The sequence below is a fragment of the Uranotaenia lowii genome, chromosome 2 (genome assembly GCF_029784155.1).
Source record: "Uranotaenia lowii strain MFRU-FL chromosome 2, ASM2978415v1, whole genome shotgun sequence".
NCBI classification, from domain to species: Eukaryota; Metazoa; Arthropoda; class Insecta; order Diptera; family Culicidae; genus Uranotaenia; species Uranotaenia lowii.
Genome location: NC_073692.1, coordinates 103,105,126 through 103,130,038, shown reverse-complemented (window position 1 = coordinate 103,130,038; position 24,913 = coordinate 103,105,126). Strand labels below are relative to the sequence as shown.

Here is a 24,913-nt window from a genome sequence, read left to right as displayed (position 1 = left end):
GACTCCTTAGGGAATGGATACGAGGAGCACCAGAATGACCATATCAGAAAATTGATCCAATAAATCGAATTGATCACTCGATTTATTGGTCAGTTATTCGACACCCAGACGAAGCATGTGGCCATTCGGAGGCGACACCAACGTGGAAAATTCCATTACGATGCACGATGTGGCATCGTACTCGATGGATGGGGCCTTCATCGTGGCCCTTATCATCGCGGCGATCATCTTTCATTGGCGGCGCAGCCAACGCCGGCTGCGCCAACTAGAGGAGCAGGCCAAGCGCGCGAAGCTTGGCTTGGCTCAAGTATAAGGAGCCCGCGCACATTTAGTGCTGACGCGGGCCGCACATTTATTGCTGATGTCAGCAGCAGTAAACTGTGTGAAAAGTAAGTGTTAATAATATTTCAGAAAATATAGTTCAGTGGCAAGTTAGAATCGAGTGTGTTCGGTTGTCAGCCGAAAGAAAGTATCACAGCCCAGTGTAGTTTAAAGAAGTTGCTCCACTTACATTTTAATAGTTTAACTAAGTTTGCTCCCCCACCGGGGGGAGCAACTTACATCTTGGTGACCCGACGTGATGATCGGGACGTTTAACTAAGTTTGTTCCCCCACCGGGGGGAACAATTGACATCTTGGTGACCCGAAGTGATGATCAGGACGTTTAACTAAGTTTGTTCCCCCACCGGGGGGAACAACTTACATTTGGTGACCCCGTTTAACTAAGTTTGCTCCCCCACCGGGGGGAGCAACTTACATTTTGGTGACCCCGACGTGATGGTCGGGAAGTTACGGAACTTCCCGGCCATCGTTTGCGCGCGAGTTGAAGTAAAAAGTCACTCCCCACGGGGGGAGGTAAATTTAAGTGTTTCAATTGCCTGTGCGCAACCAGTAAAACTGGGATTCACTCCCCTTGTAGCGGGAGCTAAGTAAATTTGGCCATCGTGTGCGCGCGAATTGTTGAAGTAAAAATTCACTCCCCACGGGGGGAGGTAAGAGTTAAGTGTTTGAACTATCTGTGCGCAACCAGTAAAAACTGGGATTCACTTCCCTTGTGGCGGGAGCTAAGTAAATTTGGCCATCGTGTGCGCGAGAATTAAAGAAAAAAGTCACTCCCCACGGGGGGAGGTAAGATTTAAGTGTTTGCGAATTGAGACATTCGTGCGAGTTGGACGTTAGTGCTTAAAGAGGCGAACATAAAACGGTGCAATGTCAACAGAGATTTGATACAGTTAATTAATCACAGCCACAGCCCAGTCATTCCAGTTTGTAGTGGCTCATTGTTATGTGTGATTGATCAAAGTGCAGCGCTTATAAAAGTGAACTGTCCTGGATCTTGGTCGATCTACAAACGTTGGTAATCTGCGATATTATCCAACTGATCAAGTGCAAGAATACCAAACTTTGTGAAGTGCATTCGTTAGAAAGACCCACCGTTGACTAAATCACAAGTAACTGAAATAATGGTCGTGATATTTAGTAAGAGTTCCGACACGTTGCATTGTGTACACAGCACGTAAATTGAATATTGGGCGTTTCGAAATCAGGTAAAAGGTGTTTGGATTTCGGTGAGTACGGAAAATAATCATGGCCCAAGCGGGAGAAATTTTGGTCTATGCCAGACAACTGACGGCGCTCGAAGGATCGATTCGAGAAATTAATACGTATGCCGCTGCAATTCGAGTAGGAGACGTACCAGACGTCTCCTTACTACGCGCAAAGCACGATTTGTTGGAAGCACTCTTCCAGCAAGCCTCAAGGGTGGTGTTGGCCCTTGAGGGTATCGAGGGTGCCCCCGAACGAAGGGGACCCCTCACGAATAGCTACACCGAAACAAAGGCCACGCTGTTGGGCTGGATAAGCGAGCGAGAAAGAGCTTTCCAGAACGATGGTCCATCTGGGAGCAGAAACAACATATTGGATCAAACCATTGCAGCCGGCCTGGGCCGATCGGATCATCTACCGCGGATTGAGCTGCCGCGGTTCAACGGATCGCCCACCGGATGGTTGGCCTTCAAAGGCCGCTTCGAAAAGCGCATCAGCACACTTACTGAGGACGCTGACAAGTACGCGTTTTTAGGAAAGTGCTTCGAGCACTTTGACCCGGCCAGACACGCGAGCGAGGCGTTTGAAAGCTCCGGTCTGCCATTTGATGCAGCATGGACGAAGCTGGAAGAGCGATTCTACAAAAAACGGATTGCCTTTGAGGGGTACTTTTTCCAGTTGCTGCGGATCAAACGAGCCCGCGATCAAAACCCAAAAAGCATCCTTGGGTTGATTGACGCGGTGGATACGATGCTATCAGCTACCAAGCAGATAGCGCTTCAAGCATCAGAGCTTGATTGGGTAGCCAACGGACTACTGAACTGCATAGTCAAGGAGAGACTAGACGAGCGAACCTTGACCAAGCTGGAGGAACGGCTCGATCTGCAGAAGATTTACTCCTGGAAGGAGTTAAAATCGGAGTTGGAAAAAATAGCAAATCAGCTCACCTGTAAAACGGCGATCGAGAGCACACACTTTCCGAAGGCTCAAAATCGAGCGGCAACATTCAACGTCAGCAAGGCTCAAGGTGCCACGCACCCAAGACAGAATGATAGTGCACGGAATAAATGGTACCGTGCAAACACGCGAGAAAATAAAGGTAATTCTCGATTTGGATGGGATTCGGCAAAGCATAGACTTGATTGTGTTGCCGATCACACTATGCCAGCAGCCGACGGAGACTATAAGCAGCTCTCGGCTAAGCATTCCCCGGGGGATCAAACTCGCAGATCCCACCTTCTTCACAAAAGGGCCCATCCAAATATTGCTTGGAGCTAAGGTTTTCTACCAGATATTAGGCTCAAAGAGAATCAACACTCCAATGGGACCCACCTATTATGAATCAAAACTAGGGTGGCTAGCCGCAGGTGTACTGCGGCACCACATAACGCAAGGGGAGATGGCTAGCGTAAACACTGTTACCTCAGCCATCTCAAAAACAGTGGATACAGGTGGAGTCATAAAGCCTAGTGCAATGCTAGCACAATCAAGTGTAAAATCAACGCCCCTGCTCGTTGAAAAGGGACTCACCCGTTACGTGGATACAGGTGGAGTCATAAAGCCTAGCGCAATGCTAGCACAATCAAGTGTAAAATCAACGCCCCTGCTCGTTGAAAAGGGACTCACCTGTTACGTGGATACAGGTGGAGTCATAAAGCCTAGCGCAATGCTAGCACAATCAAGTGTAAAATCAACGCCCCTGCTCGTTGAAAAGGGACTCACCTGTTACGTGGATACAGGTGGAGTCATAAAGCCTAGCGCAATGCTAGCACAATCAAGTGTAAAATCAACGCCCCTGCTCGTTGAAAAGGGACTCACCTGTTACGTGGATACAGGTGGAGTCATAAAGCCTAGCGCAATGCTAGCACAAAAACAATCAAGTGTAAAATCAACGCCCCTGCTCGTTGAAAAGGAACCCACCTGTTACGTGGATACAGGTGGAGTCATAAAGCCTAGCGCAATGCTAGCACACGAACAATCAAGGAAGGAAAAGTGCTCGAACGAGGAGCTAAACCAACTTTTTCAAACATTCTTCCAAGGGGATGAACCAGATGCCAGAGAGAACATCTGCCCAACGGAAAATGAAGTGGAGCAACACTTCAGGGAGACTTATCGAATCAATTCAAATGGAAAATTCGTGGTGCAAGTCCCATGGACAAGGGAGCTCTCATGCTTGGGGGACTCATATACGCAAGCGCACCGACGACTGCTATCTCTAGAGCGACGACTCGCTCGGAATATGGAAACGAAGCTAGAGTACGACAAGTTTATGAAGGAGTACTTGGAGCTAGACCACATGGAGCTGGTCAAAAACAAGGACCAATGCAAGGTCAGATACTACATACCACATTCGTGCGTGGTAAAGCCCGACTCAACGTCAACTAAGTTGAGGGTAGTTTTTGACGCCAGCGCTAAGACTAACACGGGTATGGCGCTGAATGACATCCAGGCAGTTGGACCCGTTATACAACGAGACCAGTTCGACCTGTCTCTAGACTTCCGCGGAGAAGATTACGTTCTCAGTGCAGACATCGCCAAGATGTACAGGCAGATTCTACTACACGAGGATGACACCTGAGCTCAGTGTATCCTATATAGGTTTACCTCACAGGAAAAGGTTCAAACCTACAGACTCAAGACGGTCACATACGGTGAAGCGTCTTCCTCCTTCCTGGCCTGCCGCGCGTTGCACCAGGTGGGAGAGGAAATGAAAGCGGTCAATCCGCAAATTGCCAACATTATACAACAATGCTTATACGTGGACAACCTCCTGGTGGGAGCAGCAACCGTAGAAGAGCTCAAAGAAATAAAGGAAAAGCACTAAGAAAGGGTGCAGAGATCCCAAAGGACCTTTTCAACACGTTAACCTAACACTGAGAGAAGGATTACTACACGTTACCGGAAGACTATGTATGGCTGACGTGCCATTCACACATAAAAACCCAATCATGATCCCGAAGACTCATCCATTTTCGAAAACAATCATATCACACATACATGAGAAGAACTTCCACTGCGGACTCGAGCTAGTCATAAGCGAATTTCGTCGCACTTACTGGATGCAGAATTTTAGAAAGATTATCCAAGGTGTTCTAAGCAAATGCGTAAAGTGCAACAGAATGCGGCCAAGGAAAACACAGCAACGCATGGGCCAATTGCCATTAGCAAGGGTGAACCCCTCGTCAGCATTCACTCACACGGGAGTGGATCTCTGCGGACCTTTCGAGGTATTACTCAACTACAGGACGAAATCGAAGACGGCAGCATACGCCTGCATTTTCATATGCTTCTCAACGAAAGCAGTGCACATAGAAGTAGTCGAAAACCAATCGTCAAGTGCATTCATCGCCGCACTCATAAGATTCACCACTGTCCGAGGAACACCGCAAAAAATATACTCTGATAATGGGCGCAATTTCGTGGGCGCAAGCAGAGAACTTGCTGAATTGCGGAAAGTCTACAACAATCAATTATTTCAAGACAAGCTTGTTGGGTTGATTGCAGAGCGAGGAATAGAATTATCATTCATTCCTCCAAGAAGTCCTAACTTCGGAGGGCTCTGGGAGTCAAACATAAAAACTGCCAAACGCCTGTTCACGGGAGCAGGACGAGGAGCACACTTCAACTTGTTAGAGCTCCAAACACTCTTCTACCAGATCGCTGCTATAATGAATAGCAGGCCCTTAACAGCAACACAAACTCAACCAGGCTCGGTAGAACCGCTGACGCCGGGCCATTTTTTGATTGGAAGACCAATGACTGCATTACCAATCCCCAAACAGAAAATTAATGGAAGTAACTTGGAAGTGCGCTGGAAACGTGTTCAGACGCAACTCGATCAATTTTGGGACAGATGGAAGAACGAATACCTCCATGAGCTGCGCAACTACGCAAAATGGACAAAAAGGAACCCCAACGTCAAGGTCGGGCAGATTGTACTCATAGGAGATGACAACATCCCGACTGCAAAGTGGCCTATGGGCATTGTAACGCAAACATTCACTGGAATAGACGGAGCTGTACGTGTAGCAACGATACGCACGGTTTCAGGCACCTACACGCGCAATGTACGAGTTTTGGCACCACTGCCCATCGAAACAACTGAATCAGCAAGCAATGATATAGCTACAACAGAAGTCATCAAGGAAGCAAGCAATGAGCCAACAGAAATGCCACAACTAGATGCAACAGAGCAAGTAAGAGCAGCTGAGTTTGAAGAGGATCCACCCCCAAGGTCTACTGATTCGATTTGGGGCGGCAGACTGCGCCCCAAAGGGGGGAGAAAAATGGAAGTTTCATAAAGATTGGGCAACGCTGGCCCAATCTCACAAAAGTGGTTGGTGTAACATCCGCCTGGTGACTCCTTAGGGAATGGATACGAGGAGCACCAGAATGACCATATCAGAAAATTGATCCAATAAATCGAATTGATCACTCGATTTATTGGTCAGTTATTCGACACCCAGACGAAGCATGTGGCCATTCGGAGGCGACACCAACGTGGAAAATTCCATTACGATGCACGATGTGGCATCGTACTCGATGGATGGGGCCTTCATCGTGGCCCTTATCATCGCGGCGATCATCTTTCATTGGCGGCGCAGCCAACGCCGGCTGCGCCAACTAGAGGAGCAGGCCAAGTGCGCGAAGCTTGGCTTGGCTCAAGTATAAGGAGCCCGCGCACATTTAGTGCTGACGCGGGCCGCACATTTATTGCTGATGTCAGCAGCAGTAAACTGTGTGAAAAGTAAGTGTTAATAATATTTCAGAAAATATAGTTCAGTGGCAAGTTAGAATCGAGTGTGTTCGGTTGTCAGCCGAAAGAAAGTATCACAGCCCAGTGTAGTTTAAAGAAGTTGCTCCACTTACATTTTAATAGTTTAACTAAGTTTGCTCCCCCACCGGGGGGAGCAACTTACATCTTGGTGACCCGACGTGATGATCGGGACGTTTAACTAAGTTTGTTCCCCCACCGGGGGGAACAATTGACATCTTGGTGACCCGAAGTGATGATCAGGACGTTTAACTAAGTTTGTTCCCCCACCGGGGGGAACAACTTACATTTGGTGACCCCGTTTAACTAAGTTTGCTCCCCCACCGGGGGGAGCAACTTACATCTTGATTTGCGTTCTCTATCGTGTTTGCGTGTTAATCGTTCAGTTCCAACAGAACAGACTGTTTCGACATACAGAAGCAGTTCCGTCGGGCCACCAAATCGCCCAAGCTGGGGGAACTACGCGAAGCTTCTCTCGATTCACTCGCTCCCTCGCACTCGTTGACTTACTGATACTGACCGATAGTAAGCCAAATGAAGCAGCGCAAATATTTGGCAATACTTTAATAAGCGTAAAACATGGCTTTTAATACATTTTAAGTAAATTAAATGTTGGTCTTATCAGTACGGAGTGTATATTGGTTTTATTTGGGTGCGCAGAATATGGGACATATGCGCAAAATTAGGAACAATTAGAAAATAGTGCGCAGAATAAGGGCCACTCGATTTTTTTTCCAAATGTTGTAAATAATCCACATTTTTGTTCCAAAATCGAGCTCTCATTATTTTTGCCGTTACGTTTGTTAGTTAGTCCAACTGTACACAAAATTTTGAGGAAATTCATTGAAAGGTGAATTTTTATAACAAAAAACATTTGAAAAATCCATAACTGCGCAGAATTAGGGCCGTTCACGGTACAAAGACGGGCAATATCCGGAGCGAGATCCCATGAACCTTTATTTTTTGTCGAAGCATATAAAATTGTGTTTAGTACTTCTAACAAAATTCTTTTTAATTTTAATGCTAAAAAATTATGAAAAAATTGTTTCAGGATCCGAAATAAAAACTTATCATTACTCAATTTGAATTTTTTGGCAAATTAAAAAAATTATGTGGCTTGCCTCGATATTTCCTTGAATATTTGAGCACGCCCGTATAAAACTGGGAAATCTGATATGCTTATTCTATAAGTTCTAATAACCGTCGATGTTAATGAAGATATGAAATTGATTGAGAAACATTAGAAAAATATAGTTAAATTTGAAATTTATTGACGATCGCTGATGGAATTAACAATCGCTAATGTAGAATGTAGCCATGTAACCTGCGTTGAAGGTCTCATTTTAACAGGTTATGGCGATTGTATTCTGTTTACCCGAAAACTCTGGCCCAGAATGACAAATACCCGAAATCAAACCCCAGAATGAATCAATTCTCAGAAGAAAAAAAATCAACTAGAGTGCATCATTTAGCAGAATTTTGTGCCCAGAAAGGACCATTTTCAGATTTCGTTTTCCTAGAATGGAACATTACCCCGAGCGTTTTTCTTTTTATTTTCCTTGTGTTTAATCGAACTTTTTTTTTATTTCATACGATATGAATTTTTTTTAAAAGACCTTTAAATGAAACACTTGTTTGAAAATTTCCAAAAACAACTTATTTAAGAACCAGTATTGTATTTTGTTAAACGTTTTGGTACTTAAATTGGTTTTATGCTAATCAGTATGCCTGTATCGTTTAGGACAGATATAAGACAATAGGTAGTATGAATAAGAAAATAGCAATTGCTTCGATAGCTTTTACTTAGCTCGAACTTTAGAATGGCAAAATTTGAAAGCATTTGCTCAACTTGATATGAAAAAGCAGAGAAGAACATTTACTTTCAACCAGCTCTGGATTAAAAATATGCATGCCATTCGAAGTATTTGACTCACAAAACTGCTCGAAAATAGCAAAAGCAATTACTAGAGCTTTATTCATATCAGCCAATGTATTAGGGCCGCGTTTCCGACGGCGGGTCGGCGGCCACCTCGAATTTGGGAGCTTTGTCGGCTTTGTACCACCTTGGTCCCTTCATCATTAAATAATATTTTTAAAATCTAACTTTTTTTGGAAACAAACCTATTTTTGTTTTCAAATTCCAGTTTGGATAAATATATTCAATTTTCTGGGAGATGGCCCTTCTGGCGAAAAAATTTTTGAGATACGGTTCACTATCGTGAAAAAATTTCTGAATATGGTTCGGTTGGGGTAAAACATTCTTGGATAATGGGCATTTGCTTTCGGGTAAATGGAGTACAACCAATTATGGGCCCAGATACGTTTGGATTGGAAGAAAGGGTTAGCAAGAGAGGGGCACTCTCAAGACTTGCGGTTAGCAAGTGTAGCAGCGCCCCGTGCAGAGGAATTCATCAGCCACAGAAGCCAACCAGCGTAGAGAACATCCAACGGTGGCGCTGGAGTTCGGAGACGGCAAGGCGGGTTCCAAGCGTGAGTTCTTTGCTGGCGACTGAGAGAAGGACTGCCGGGGTCCGAAGCCAAGATTGGTCAGCCCAGGGAGAAGTGGTCCAGTCCAGCTGGAGGATTATTTAGCCCGAAGTAGAGCTTGGATGAAGCTGATTGCCAAAAGGGTTACTGTCGTGGTGTTGTGATGCTACGCTGCAGTTAGCTTGCGTAAGCTCGCATTCAAGAGCTGGAAGAGCATTCTGGCACTTTGGTTGTTTGGGCGACAGTCAGTTGTCAGCCTCACCTTATTGCCGACGCCAAGCTGGAAAACGACTTCTGCTGGGGATCAAGATTGGAAAGAGATGCTCGCTGATGAAAATAAATACATTTCGAATTCCACGATCGCAGGCGTGGCTCAGTAGAACGAGATCCACATCGGCAATAGTTGCTACTCCGTGATTGACCAGAGCATCAGGCAGCACATTCGCAATCCTCAAACCTGATCGACTCTGTTTAAACCAAGGGGCTGAAAGAGAAGAAAATTTCCGAACTGACATTTCAGTACCGCACTGACGTTTTGGTTCCAAACTTCCATTGATATCAAAGGGGAACTGACGTTCTGGTTCCAAAAAGTCAGTACGGTCGATTTGTATGTGATTTGACAGTTGCTTCAGTCTTTTGGTTTAAACATCAATAACAGCCCTGGCTACGTCCTAATAGTCAATGAAGGGCTTGGAAAAAGTAGAGAGGGATGACAGATCAATCTTGTACTTTAGGACCGAGGTCACCTCTGCATCCTAGCAAAACAATTTTGGTTTAAAGGTTTGGATTGAAGGATATGATCGGGAGACATTTTTGACTAGTGTGATCAAAACTATCAAGCCTACTCTTCTATCTTCCTACTATTGCCTAATAAATAAGTTAATATCTTTTTCCCTAATATTAATCCCTATCTCAATCAATATTAATGTTCAGGATAGCCCCTGACGGCTTCAGCGATTGCATCAGATAATTCTAGAAAATAAATAATTAAGCTCAAAGTTGACAAAGTTGACTGTATTTCTTACTTTACTGTTCTAATTATTCTAAGTAGACTTCTGACACAATACACTAACTGGCCAATTAGGCATCTAACTCTGCCTAATCTGGGCCGCTGCGCGATTGATGTGAAAGATAATCGGTCCATCGATACTTCATGTTGAATTTTGAGAAAGATTTCGAGTAAATCCATATTATTGCTGATTTTGAAACATGAGATATCCTTACAAAAATAAACTACCGTGATTGACGGTGTATAGCACACACCGGTGTATAATACACACCTGCGTTTTTTGAAAAGAAAAAAATGTGCCTAAAATTAAGGTCCGTTGTATAGTACGCACTCTCATTATTGGCCTATAAATTTTGGAAAAAACGGCAGGTTATACACCGTTAAATACGGTTAATAAGATTTGAAAATAACCGCATTTGTAGACCGGTCCTGATCTAGAGTATCGATTTGCATATTATTGGCCAGGAAATGGAATCGTCCATATGACCGTCAAAATCGGTTGTCCATAGAACCTGAAGATATTGAAGTAATAATTCATAGGATGAATTTAGAAGCTAACACACGGGGTTTGTGACACGACCGTTATTTTTAATATCAAATGACAAAAACTCTTATTAAATGATTCTGCGGATTATTATGTAAATTTCGGTCATTGTCTGGGATATATGGTCATTTTCCTTCTTAAAATCGATATTATGAAAAACATCAAAGCAAAATCGAGTAGATAAATCAATATCAATTCATGTTCTAAATTAACAAAAAATTATGAACAATAAAAGGCCGAATATCTTTTGTAAGAATTAAGCAAACAACTCAGTTTGTTGTTTACTGTAGGTGATTAGAAAAACGAACGTATATACGTACATTGATATTGGTCACATTCCATTCACGTTGAATAACGATCGTTGTACTGTTAAGGCATTTACGAGCAACCCGCTGGGTCGAATTTTTTTAAGCTAACTAATTAAAGCAAGTTAGGAAGTTGACCATCGAATAAAGTTTGGACTCCAAATCAGGACCCAATTGCGACAACGGGGAAGTAAAAAAAGCAAAACTTTGAATCGGTCCAATAACTGATATGAAAATAGATGAAACGTTCCGGAACGAAAGGTATACACTTTTATTTTTAGAAATACTTTCCATTCTAAGGCAGTGAAGTGCATTTTCCCCCGTTTAGAAAAGCATATGGCAATGTGGAAGTTTGATAACGATGTAAGAACTTGTTTTCGTTGGAACTGTCTTCTGTTTCTTTCGCCTTTATTTGTCTTGGTTTGAACGGGGTCATTAAATTACTTAATTGGTACATTTTGATTGAATAATTTAAAGATTTTACTTTAACAGGTTCAGGTTCCTCCCTTCAAATAGTTAATCTGTTTTTTTTTCAGCATCTTAGAATTTATATAAGTTCGAGACCACAGAAGACAATTTGTTACAGAAAACAATAAAAATTGCTTGAAAAAATAATCAATACTATTAACAAGCTCATTGGATAACCTATCATTTGTTGCCGTGCATGGAATGGATGAGTTGCAATTTGAAGGGAAATATCTCGAGAATTCCGTTATTCTAGACTAGAGTCATGTTAGTGTACGGCATTTTCTGATTCGGAAGGTATTCTCTACACCGAAATACTGGGGAGAGAATTTCTCCGAAGCTGCGCGCGCATCTCGTTGATGATACTCAGGCAACCGTATACACGAGTGGTTCTGACTAGACATATTCAAATTTCATCGTTGCAAAAGTATTTATGAATAAAAAGTTCAGGTTCTGATTTTGTAAATATGTTTGAATTTGTACCCGAAATTCAATGGAAACAATTCAAAGATGAATCATACAAGCATTTTTACAAATTACAAGCTTCAAAACAATATTTTCAAGAAAACACACATGTTGATCAAACAAACTAGATGCTAGTTATCTGGTGATAGTGATAGTAAGTGAGCAAACCAGATCAGTGTACTACAGTGTGTAATAGTACATTTTTGCAATGGCCCATTGACTTTTGCAATGCGCCGAAACGTGCTGTGCTGTGGTGATTCTAGCAGTGTTTTCATTTCGGAACAAATTTATTTTGTCATTTCTACTCTATCAGACGAGACGCCTTCGTCGCGGCTCTGGCTGACAACGTGACGTGACGTGTGTCATCTCGTCAAAATATGAGCTGAACAGAACAAGCTAGCAGCAAATAAGGGCGAAGGATTGCATTCCGTTCATTGATTTGAAAAATTTATAAAATTATGACTATACTTTTTGATGAAGCTCGGATTAATTCTGTTTTAGAGATGTGATAAGCTTGCGAACTGCGTTCTGCCGTGTTGATTAAATGATAATTTGGATACAATAAAAATGGCTTCTTGAAATTTTAATATCAAGAATATTATGTGAAAAATGCCTCTTAAAAATTCTGTTGTTGGTTCTGGTCGCCTTATATTTTTAGTTTTTCTCGAATGTTAGCATTAAATATGCAAAATTTAGTAGCTTGTTTTTTCGTATATAAACTTAAAATGTACATATACTTTGGTATGTTTTGTATAAACAAAATTTGAATTTAGAAGATGTCCTTAAACATTTCATTTCTTAAGAACGAAAATACACATCAAAATAAAGAGACATTTTACTTTACATTACTCATATGAATCCAGACCTGAAATTTTGTTTCTACTAAACTTTATGAAAACATCAACAACAGAACCCAAATACATCAGAAAATAAGTCTTTCAGCTGCACAATAAATCTTACCATGTTTTATTCCACTGAAGGCTTATTAATTGAGAAACAAATGAGAAAATATTTAAACTTAAAAAGAAATTTTTAATTTAAACCCATAAATTGGTTGCTGGATGAAAACGCAGATTTCTTAAAAAATTGTGGCGATAATAGATAGAAGAATTTTCAGATTCAGATTCCTCCTAACAGTTCCTGATTTTTTATATATAATATAATTTTAAAGCTTTTGAAAGCATTTTCTGAAAAAATAACATTTAATAGACATTGTTAAAAAATAAATAAACTGGGCTCATAGTGAGCTTCCAAAACCTGGTAAGAATTGTGTTTCTCTCTGGAGCCACTCGTTTTACACAAATTCTTATAGGAATAAATTAATAGACAATCAATCTTCTGCTAGTTTTTGTCTGATTTTTGTGAGAAGAAAATCATCTGTCTCAAAGCAATGTGTCAATTTAAAAAAGTTATGAAGGCTTAACCGTATTTTTATGGTTTACGAAAAGGTTTTCCAACTCAGGCTTTGATTTTTTTCTAGATTTTCCAGATCATGGAAAGCTTTCATACTAAACATTCATTTTTATTATTTATTTTTAGGTTTTGAACACCATTGCAGTTTCATTTCTGAACAACTATGCACTGTATTTTGCTTGGGGAAATTGGAAACTTAAAAACTGTCGTGTTGATTACGGCCTTTGGCTGGTAAACGGTGGATAATGTGCAACTCGAGACCCCATAGTGGTCATATCACCTCTTATTCACAACTCCTATCTCTACCTCCCCGCGGTGCCGGCTGGGGTGCGAGTAACCTAAGCGGAGATCGGGTACCCAACCCCGGTGGATGCTTTGGTCGCATGCAGACTGAGAAGGTGGCCGCACGCGTCTGTTCCCCAGGTCAGGGGCGGCGTGCAACAACAACCGAGCGTCTGTTCTCCAGGTCAGGGGCGGCTCAAACAGCGTCTGTCTTGCAGCAAGCGGCTGAATTAATGAAATGCGGCTCCCGCCAGCTAAGTCCAAGATGGCAGCCCCATCGCGGGATAGGGACTTTAGGCTAACAACCTACTGCTCCCGATTTGAAATTGTTACGGAATCCGAAAGAAATGACCGACCTGGAACTTTGGCGACGACTTTTAGCATGAAAACACGGACACGAATTGGAACTTGGAATGTTTTAACCCTTGCCCAACAAGGCAAACTGGAACAACTTGCTAGAGAGGCTAGCCGCCTCAAGCTTGAAATTCTGGGACTGAGCGAAGTCCGTTGGCCTAATACTGGAGAACACAAGACACAATCCGGGCAAGTCCTGCTTTACTCTGGCATACGAGGAGAACATGCTACTCGGGAACGAGGAGTTGGTTTCCTGTTAAGCCCGCAGGCCTACGCGGCCCTCATTAGATGGGAACCGATAAACGAAAGAATAATCGTAGCCAGATTTAGAACACGGGTTAGAAACCTTACAATAGTCCAGTGTTATGCGCCAACTGACGTTGCCGACTTGCAGGAGAAAGAGCAGTTTTACAGTCAACTGAACAGCGTGGTTGAGAGAATTCCGAAGGGTGACATTCAAATCCATTTGGGCGACTTCAACGCAAAGATTGGCTCCGACAATCAGGACCTTGAGCGCATCATGGGGCGCCATGGCCTAGGACAGATGAGCGAAAACGGAGAGCTGTTTGTAGAATTTTGTGGCAACAACAACATGGTGATTGGTGGATCGCTCTTCCCCCATCGACCAGCACATAAGGTCACTTGGGTATCCCGAGATGGTCGAACAGAAAATCAAATTGACCACATCTGCATCAGCCGAAAATGGAGAAGGAGCCTTCTTGATGTCCGCAACAAGCGAAGCGCAGACATTGCATCTGACCATCACCTCGTCCTTGGCGAGATACGACTGAGAGTTGCACGTGTCCAACGGCGCGAGGAGAAAGTCGGGTGTCGATACGACGTCCGCCGGTTGGAGAATCCAGAGGTGAGAAGGGCATACGTTGAACAGCTAGAATCTCGAGCCTCGGAGCTGCCGACAGACGGAACAGTCGAAGAACAATGGTGTGGAATCAAGAATGCCTTTATCACGACGAGCCATGGTATTCTCGGTAAAGTTTGTGGAAGAAGGAGTGAATGGATGTCGGATGAAACTTGGAGGATGGTCGATGATCGGAGAAAGGCGAAAGTCGGAATTGAGCAGGCATGTACCGGGTCAGCCAAAGCAGCCGCCCGCTTACGATATGCGGAGCTGGAAAAGGCAGTTAAACGAGCTTGTAGACGAGACAAGAGAGCCTGGACAAACTCCCTAGCCGAAGAGGGAGAAAGAGCCGCCACCAATGGAGATATCCGATTACTTTATGACATTTCTCGCCGCCTCAGTGGTGCAAGGACTAATGCAAGAATGCCGCTAAAAGACCGAGCAGGTCAGTTATTGACCGATCGAACAGATCAGCTCAAACGATGGACTGAGCACTTCGAACAACTCTTCCGAGTCACGAATAGCGATGGCCAACAGAATCTGCAGCTCGAAGCGCCAACAGTAAGTCGCATAAATGGCGTCAACTCGGAAGCGCCTTCGCTGGCTGAAATAGAAGCGGCAATCAAAAACATGAAATCCAACAAAGCACCTGGGATCGATTGCATCCCTGCTGAAATGCTGAAAGCCGACCCTGCCCTATCAGCACAAATGTTGCACAGTCTTTTCGCTGACATCTGGGATACTGCAACATTCCCGGCCGACTGGATGCAGGGTATCCTCGTAAAGGTCCCGAAGAAAGGAGACCTGACAGAGTGCGGTAACTGGCGAGGCATAACGTTGATCTGTACAACCCTCAAAGTACTCTGCAAAGTGATTCGGAACAGGATCCAGGAGAAAATAGACGCTACACTCCGACGGCAACAAGCTGGATTCCGATCTCGACGATCATGTGTGGACCACATCACAACGCTACGAATCATACTGGAACAAATCAACGAATTCCAGGACTCTCTTCTGCTGGTGTTCGTTGATTTCGAAAAAGCATTCGACCGACTTAACCATGAAAACATCTGGGCGGCTCTAAGGCGACGAGGGGTCCCAGAGAAACTAGTCCATCTCATCGAAGCACAGTATGAGGCATTTTCGTGCAAGGTCTTGCACGACGGTGTCTTGTCCGAACCAATCCCGGTAACTGCTAGAGTGAGACAAGGATGTATTCTATCACCGCTACTTTTTCTAATCGTAATGGATGAGATTCTGATTGGATCGATTGACTGTGCACCGAACCGAGGATTGCCGTGGAATCCTTCAACAATGGAGCAACTGAACGACCTTGACCTGGCTGACGATATTGTTTTGCTCGCCCAAACACAACCAGATATGCAGAGCAAACTCGACGACCTCACCGAAAGTTCCAAGGCAGCAGGTCTCAAAGTCAATGTCGGAAAGACCAAGTCGATGGAGATCAACACAGGAAATCCCTCCAGTTTCATGGTAGCTGGGCAACAAGTTGAGAAAGTGGAGTGCTTCCAGTATCTTGGTAGCCAGATTACGCCTGATGGTGGTACCAGAAAAGAGATCGAAACACGGATCAGAAAGGCCCGATTTGCGTTTGCGAGTCTCCGAAACATCTGGCGGTCACGCCAGATCTCTCTACGAACAAAAATCCGAATCTTCAACTCAAACGTCAAATCCGTATTGCTGTACGGGTGCGAAACTTGGTGCACATATGCGGTAACGACGCGAAAACTGCAAGTATTTGTAAACCGCTGCCTGCGGAATATCATCCGCGCTTGGTGGCCTGGCAACTGGATCTCGAATGAGGAACTACATCGCCGGTGTCATCAAAAGGCGCTAGAAATCGAGATTCGGGAACGTAAGTGGAGATGGATTGGGCACACGCTGCGAAGAGATGAAAACGAGATTTGCAGAGAGGCGCTAGATTGGAATCCAGAAGGTCATCGAAGAAGAGGCAGACCCAGAAATTCGTGGCGGCGAAGCCTAGCCGCTGAAATCCGAACTGTCGACGAGAATCTTGACTGGGACTAGGTGAAGACGCTGGCTCCGGATCGTCAACAGTGGAGGTCTTTTACCACGGCCCTATGCACCGGAGGATCGGCGCGGGATCATTAAGTAAGTAAGTAAGTAAGTTGATTACGGAAAGTAGTCAATGACCACTGATAAATATCTAAAATAGGTAGATCACCAAATGAACTTATTTCAAATTTTAAAACAACCTAATCTTAATCTAACATTCAGAACATAAGTCTTGAACTCTTAGTCTAGTTCTAAGTGAACATTCTTGGCATTGAATAGCCAAATTATGGCTCTGAGTGACTTTTTTTTGTCTCTGAGTGTCCAGATATTATTTGTCGATGACCATAAATGGATTTGAGTTGCCTCATTCTGATTCTGAGTGAGCTCTTCCCTCCTCGTTCTGGTTCTGAGTGACCATTCAACCACCACCAAATGATGGTGGTGAGCGACAATTCTTGGCTTTGAGTGAACTTATCCTCGTTTAAAGCGACCTTTCCTGGCTTATTAGGTCTTATTTTGGTTCTGAGTGATAATTATGGGCTGTTATTCAAGTTTTAAATGACGAGTATTGGAATCTGAATATGCAATTTTTCTATCTGCTTTTGTTATTGAAATAACTGAAAATAGTTTAAAATTATTTAGGAAAGTTTTGCATTTAAAAAAAAACTTTAAAACAAAAACATAAAATTTAAAAAAAAGTTTAAAATCAATTTATAAACTTTCCTTAAGTCTTCAAGTAAATTTGAATTCTGCGAAAAAAGATAAATAAATTTTCTATGTGTTTACTTTTCTGTATTTAACGCATTTTTAAAGAAGTTTCAAACCAAATTGAGTTTTAGATATTTTTTAAAGCATAAATCTAATCGTTTGGCAGGTTTCAACAAATTCGTTACATGAAATCAAGTTTTTCTTAAACTTTCTGCAGTAATGTCAAAAATACTCGTACTTATAATATTTTTCCTAAATTTTTAAAAACTGTTGAATTTAACTTATTTAAATTAGGCATCATCATCATCCAAGTATTATTCCTTAATTTAATGAAGTACAATAAACAAAATCTAATCAGATTTTTTCTTAAATGTAGGCTTGATAATTAATCAGTTATCAATTATTGATTTCACTTAAAACCGACAGATTTAAAACTCCATATCACCAAAACTAAATGTGATAGTCCAAAATTGACAAAAGATTCGAGTTCAGGACGTTAAAATCTACCAAATCAATTATTGAAACATAAGCACCAAAATGCGTTTCCCTTGAGTTATCAATTGAATTCTATGAATAAGTTTTTAAAATGGTAAAACGTGCTTATTGAAAAAAAAAATCTTCTTAAATGGTAAAAACCCTAATCTTCAAATTTTAAAATGAATTTACCCTATTTTCTAGTTTTAAATTGTTAAATAAATTTATTGAATTTTAAAGTCAGTCTATTTAAATTTTTAGGAATATTTTTGTTAAATTTTGTGTATGTTTTTCAATTTTGAATTTTTGGTGTTCTAGAAATATAAAGTTTTTGTTTTTTTTTCCTAATCGAAAATTCACATTTCAAATCACCATAATATTTTTTCAAATTCAAAACACTACAGCTGAATTTTTCAATCAACTCTTCAGTTGAAAATGGAGAAAATAAATGTAAATTAAGATAAATAACAAATTAATTATTATTTTCCGAACAATTAATCAAGGTTTTTTTTTCCTGATCTGACATTTGTTTTAGAATTCAATTTTTTTCTGTAAATCTGTGTACTGGGAATATTTATTTCAAATTTTAAAACTTGACTGCTTGGAAGTTATTTTTAAGCAAATTTCTAGTTCATAATAAGAAAAATCATTTTGAAAATTTATCAATGACGAAAATATCATTGTTCTGAAACTTTAATTGTGATTTATATTTGAAGTTTTGACTTTTTTTTATCCGTGAAGCTTATTATTTTTTGAATTTGTGTGATAGTTATGAGTAAGAAAACGACGTTAGAAATCCATTTTCTTATTTCATGTGTATTTTTGGTATGGTTATATTATTTTTCGTTTAATTTGAATTTGAAAACACCCCCCCCCCCCCCCCCCCCCCCGGACGGGTTCTTCGCACGAGCCTGTTCTGAGTGACTATTGTCGGATTCTGTGAGTGACAAATTTTGGCTCTGAGAGACCTTTTTTGTTCAATACACAGATGGGCAAACTTTTGTACTTAAATATAATGGTTAAATCTCGCAATAAAAAATTTTAATATTTTAGATATGTTAGCTTTAAGCAGTGTTCGGCATTAAAGCGCTAATCGCTAATTTGTCTGCTCCGCCCTTGATAGATAATTATCGTTTTCATTTATTTTTTCACCAAACTTTTGTATCAGCATATAGACAAACGTCACCACAAGTAATCAGTCAAGGAAGAATGCTGATACATGCTTTTTTCTAGTGTCTGGCGTTAAATCGCTAATCGCTAATTAGTCCGCTACTTTTTTGTCGAGAAATTTATTCTCTTACGGGATTTCAGTTGAAAAAAAGGATAAACAAACTCTACTAGGTGCAATGATTCAAGCAGGAATGCTGATAAATGTTATTTTCTATAAAGTTTTGGGTTTTTTGAGCCGTAAGTTCTCCAGAATAAAGTTAAAAAATAAATATTAAAACAAAAATGTAGCGGACTAGCTAGCGAATAGCGTTTTAATGCCGACCTCTGGCTTTAAGTTTATGAATTAGATGACTGGTTTCTAAACCAAATCTGTCATCTAGAATTAGTTTAAAATTTGAAGGCGAAGCGGAAACGGGAGAATGTCATTTTTAAATAAAAGATTAAAACGGTTTCGGATTTGAATTAAGGAAATAAGAGAAAATTTACAAGTGGCTCCAGAGAGTCTAAACATAAGCCTTTGGCATTACGCTACTGCAGATAGAGATTTTTTTTTAACATTTTTAGAATCTTTTTGAGAATAGCTTCTATTAAACAAATATTAAAATAATGGATGGCCAAAAATGTGAAAAAAACCTTCCACCTACCCTTAACGACAACAGAAGAATTTTTACCCAAAAATTTAAAAAAAGCATATCAAAAAGGTAATTAATCGCACAACTCAGAATAGTAATACTGAAAAAATTCGGTGTTACTAATATTGCAGTCAATATTTGTCAAAAGTGTTTTCAGAAGATTTAAGATTTTAATATTAATTTGAATTTAACGATCCAATTTAAAAAAAAAAACAGTTCATATTCAAACTTGCAAATTTTGATACCGATTACGCATCTACGCATTACGCATGATCAGAATAAAATATATCAGAAACCTTCATACTAGAATGATTATGTTTGCTTTACTTATTGTAGTAAGCGCCACAGTAATTAATCGTATAAAGTTGAGTATATCAAACGTTTCTTCATATCCTCTTCTATGACAAATTCTTGATAATTGTTTATCTTATTTTTTCGAATAAATTTAAAATATTTGAACTAGAGAAATAAATCAAAAATCGAGAACCCTGGCAACTTTGAAGCTCGTATCCCTCAAACAATTATTGGAATTATTGCACTCATCAGATTCTGCGTTGAATATACATTAATTCACTTTACAGGCAATAAAAACCCAAATTGAAGATCTATCACTACTTAGCACATAAAAAATCTGTTGATAGATAAATTTATTAATTCAAATTTGTTTTTTTTGTTTTAATTTAAAAAAAAACTCGCACTGCTTTGCATATCCAATGAATTTATCGACATTTCAAGAAATTGTTGAAAGCTGCAAAGCAAAGCCGCCAGTTTTGAATAATTTTCTAATAATTACGCCTTTTATTTCGAAATGATTCATGAAATACTTAGCTCCTCCTAATGCTAAATGGAGCTCAAGAATAGCCAAAATCAACAATGAATAACAAATTTCCATACAAAGTTTAAACGCGTTGTGCTAATTCAGGAGTAAACCAAATTATCTCAAAAATTTTACACTGATGACTGATGACCCAAATGGCATCGAAAAAACATATGGAAGCAAAAAGTCAATTTTTGCAGCAGTCTAATGTAAATATATCTTTCGATTATATAGCAGGGTGGCCAGCAGGTTCCCATTTTCAAATTCCCGGTCAATTCCCGGTTATTTCCCGGTTTTCCCTTGTGAGATTTTATGTTTTTCACGGTTTAAGATTACGCTGGTTTATAACTTTTACAAGATTTATTGAACGAACAAATAGCCATTTTATAATATTTGTAAGTGAAAGTGTGTGAAAACTGTAAATTTTCAGTGAATCAATTTTGTAATACGAAGGTTATTCACAACTGCAAAAATTGCGGCGAGGATTTCGTACCGGTAATGAAATATTTAAAAGTTAAACTGTAAAAGGTTAAGAAATTAATTCCAGTATTCCATTTTTTCAACGAAAATTGACTCCTTTCTTTTTAGTCTTTGATAAAATCTTCTTCCAACTTTAACAACTGTTTTTACAGAAAATTCGTTATTTTAATAGTTTTTAATTTTTGGAGGTCATCTTGGTATCTTGAAGTACCGCATTGCATCATTTTAGAACCACCCAACCAATTCCTTCTCCAAATTAGATGCGGTGCATCTAATTTGATGTCCCGGATTTCAATTTCAAAGTTCGTTCAATTAACCAGAACCGAAACTTCCATTTAACAATAAAATAATTCTGAGGTTCAAAGATTTTTGAAATCTTTAAAAATATTGTGAACAAAATATATTTTTCAGACACATTGAAGTTAAAATTTTTCATGAAAATTATAATTAAACAATATTTGAAATGCAAATATTTTGTCATTTTCAAATTGCGGGGGAATTAATAAAGTTTAAGGTATTTTATTGCAAAAATTTACGAATTCTTCGAAAAATCATGGCAAATTTGTTAGTAGGTATCGGACGCAAAAATAGAGATTTATTGTCATTATTTCCTCCATTAGTCTAAAAGGAACGAAAAGCCCAAAAGGGCTTTTGACAATGATATATTTTGCCGAATATTTGATTATACAGGGGATTTTTTTATATTTCTTATGTACACCCAAAATTCAGCCTCTGTGCCAATGGCGTGTAGTCAATTTCATAGCATCATTGGTACAAGAAGATAACGCGACCGGCACTGATTCGATTTGCGCCCACCGGCATTAACCTCCCAGCTCAACCAAATTGCGTATGTCTGAATGAAACAAAATAAAAACGTTTTCGCGTCCCTCCCCATCGCATCACAAGCCGAAGAAGGATGGAAATAAATACCGGCCAACACCAGGCAGCCAGCGAACCGAGCACTGTGCGTGTGAATGTAGCAAAAGCAACAACAAAAACATCCTTCTAATTCAATCCACCAGCAAACACGTCTAAGCTGTGCGTGTGTATGTAGCAAAAGCAACAACAAAAACATTCCTTCAATTTACCGGCAAACAACACCGGCCAAGCTGCCCGGCTTTAGCAGCTGTGCATATGTAGCGTGTGTATGTAATAGCAGGCAGTAAGCAAAGCACAGTTCTCATTCAATGGGTTTCCCGTTCCTTCACCCCCGTTCCCTTTCCCGTTTTCATCTTAAGACAAAGGAATGCGTTGAAAGGAAGCCAAACCCCGGGAAGCCGCCGTTGTACTTTTTTTTTGTGATTGATCGGTAACAGAAAGCCTATGACAAATATACCTCCTCCTGCATGAAGCTCGAACAGTACACTGGTTAGAATGTCGGACTGGCAAGACGATATAATTGGTGATTTGAGTTCGATTCTCACTACAACGCTGTGGTTTTAATTTTTATTTTCTTGTTTCTGGGATGAATTATCCAATAGGAAGGAAATCCCATAAAATGTTTTTCTTGTTTGTGTAGTGGTCATCATTTTGGTTGGGAGCCGAGTCCTTATGCCAGTTACGGTTTTTCAAACATACCGTCTTCGGCACAGTGCACATTTCAGCGCATTATCGGCACAGAGATTTGCTAAATAGGCATTGGATTTTTGCAACCTCTTCTATGGGTGTAGAAGTTAAGTATATGTTAATTCAAAACCTGGTAAAATTTCAATGTTATTATATGATTCTACTTGGAAGGTTATAAAGTGCATTTCAAAAAGGGTTGGTTAATCTAAAAAATCTCGAAAAATATATTTTTTAAAACGCCAGAATGAATCAATTTCTTTTTTTTTTTAATAATTCTGATAAATCATTATACATATTCAGATAAATAAACAAGCTTATTTCGTGCTGTTAATGTATTTTACTTTTTAATTCGGACTTGAAAAGTTGAACTCAAATTCTGAAACACCAACTAGGTATTGAAATTGTGATCCATTAGTTTCAAAAATTTATTTCCTATTCAAACTTTGAGTTTTAATTGTGAATTCTTATCGTAAGATTCAAACTGAGAAATTTGGAGTAATATTATTTGCATGAATAGCATCGCTGTTATTTTGTGTTTTTTTTTCTCTGAATATAGAATAATATAGATATGTTGTTTTCGAATGTTATTTAAATAATTATTTCGGAAATCATAGTTCTGTGTACTGGTTACTGAATTCTGGATATAGATTACTAGTGTGATTCTTAGGAATTATGTTCGTCAAGTTATGTCGTGAGACGGAATACTATGTAAATGAAAAAGATAACTAGTTTCCTAGTTTCGGTTTTATTTCTGTTCTAAAATGAGTATGTTTAATCCAGATAATGAGTCTGAATTAAGAATCTCAAGCTTTTGAATATTTTTACATATTGAAATTTAATTTTTAAACCGATTACAAACTTTTTTTCCACTTTTCTCAGGAATTTCAAACCAGATTACAAAACATGGAATCTCAAACTTCTACCAGATTTTTAAAATTAAAGAATTTTAAAAATTCATCTGCATTTTCAATCCAACTTTTGAATGCATTATAAAAGTCTTAACACAGAGAACTTAATTCGACTTCCTTAATTCTGAGTTCTGAATCAAATCTGTATTAAAAATGTAAATTTTAAAAATCATACTGAGCCTGAATTTTTATTCAAACTGTCTATATCAATTCTGAATCCCAAAAATGGATTCTGAATTTAGAATTTCGAACAATTCTGGCTTTAATTTTTCACATTCGGTGGAAATGCGAACATTGATGAATGGAAACACGCATAAACTTTTCCCACTTCATATTTTCATCATTGAAATACAATTAACGTCTACATCAAATTTAAAATTAAACTTTACTCTTGATATTAACTTCATCCTTCTCTATACGTAGGATTTATATAGAACTGCATTTGCATTTTCACATGCAGTTTTGATGTCAAATTCCCGGTTGCTTCCCGGTATTCCTGATGCCATTTTCAATTCTCGGCAAATCAACTAAAAAAAATGTTCTTTAATAAGCTTCTAACATTAACTTATCTCGCTGATATTTATATAAGACACTGATTATGGAAATCATGGCGAAAAATTTGTTATCCAACGTGATGTTAACGTGACATAAACAACATGTAAACTTTTGAACAAATAGAAAAATTTAGCTTACAAAACAAAAAAAAGGTGATCGCACATTAGTGTCGTGATTCCGAGGGAGCACGTTTTGCAGCATCCAACCGGAAGTGATGAGGCAAAACTGAAAACACAGCAGCTAGCAGGAATACATAGATAACTCATGGAGCAGGTGAAAGAACAACAAATAATTTCCCACCCCTTTGCCACATCTAAAATAAACAGAACCGGACTATTTCCGTCATCCTCTCATCATGCTCATCTTCTCTCAGATGACGATGACGATGACGATGATGGTGATCACTTACGTGTGTAACGCATCTGCGACTGATAGTACTTGATAACACCACTACTGCTGCATGAGTTCAGTTGTTGTTGTTGATGATGATCGTGAGGTTGCAGTTGCTGTTGTTGTTGTCCCGCCATGTGTTGTTGACTAACGATGATCGTTTCGGTTAAAAGGGCATTGGCGTCGTCTGTTCCGCCTGATGGTTTGGTCCCCGGATGGGGGCAAATTGTGGGTGTTATTGTGTCGTTCATGGAGTGGGCGTGTGTGTAACATTAACATTCCCCGTTTTGTGTGTTTTAAATTTTGAGAACCGCATAATGAGATTGACGTACATTTGCATTCGATCATTACGATGAAACGTCCAGAGAGGGTGGTGTCAGTCCGTGTTTGAATCGGGTCAGGGGTCGGTGGTTGCAAAATACGGAAACATTTGATGTGGCAATAAACGATTTGTTTTTTTTTGTGTGTGTTTCGTAGTAGTAATTAGAACCCAACATCCCGGGAAGGGGAAAGGGTTGTCGTAGCGCATCACGAGATGAGTTCAGTAACGTGTTCCAGGTAAAGTAGATCAACGATGGCGATACATTTACATAATTTACACACGCCGTTTGATATATTTACACACACGGCATTATCGGATGTAGGTACATTCAATAATATAGATGTTTTAATCG

The 24,913-nt window shown here is 39.9% G+C and overlaps 1 protein-coding gene across 9 annotated transcripts in view; it reads right to left on the bottom strand.

The window, feature by feature from the left end:
* LOC129746740 (ankyrin-3-like) overlaps positions 1-24,913 on the bottom strand; it is a 308,202-nt gene that overhangs the window by 74,374 nt on the left and 208,915 nt on the right. For 8 of the 9 annotated variants that reach the window (XR_008737362.1, XR_008737363.1, XM_055740602.1 and 5 more), the window contains exon 7: positions 24,259-24,435. The exons of the other annotated variant lie outside the window; for it this stretch is intronic. Coding sequence is in view for 6 of the 8 variants with exons in the window: in XM_055740602.1 (XP_055596577.1) it covers positions 24,259-24,435 (177 nt within the window). In the remaining 2 variants the exon portion in view is untranslated. The remainder of the gene's footprint in view (positions 1-24,258; positions 24,436-24,913) is intronic. 9 annotated transcript variants of the gene reach the window in all.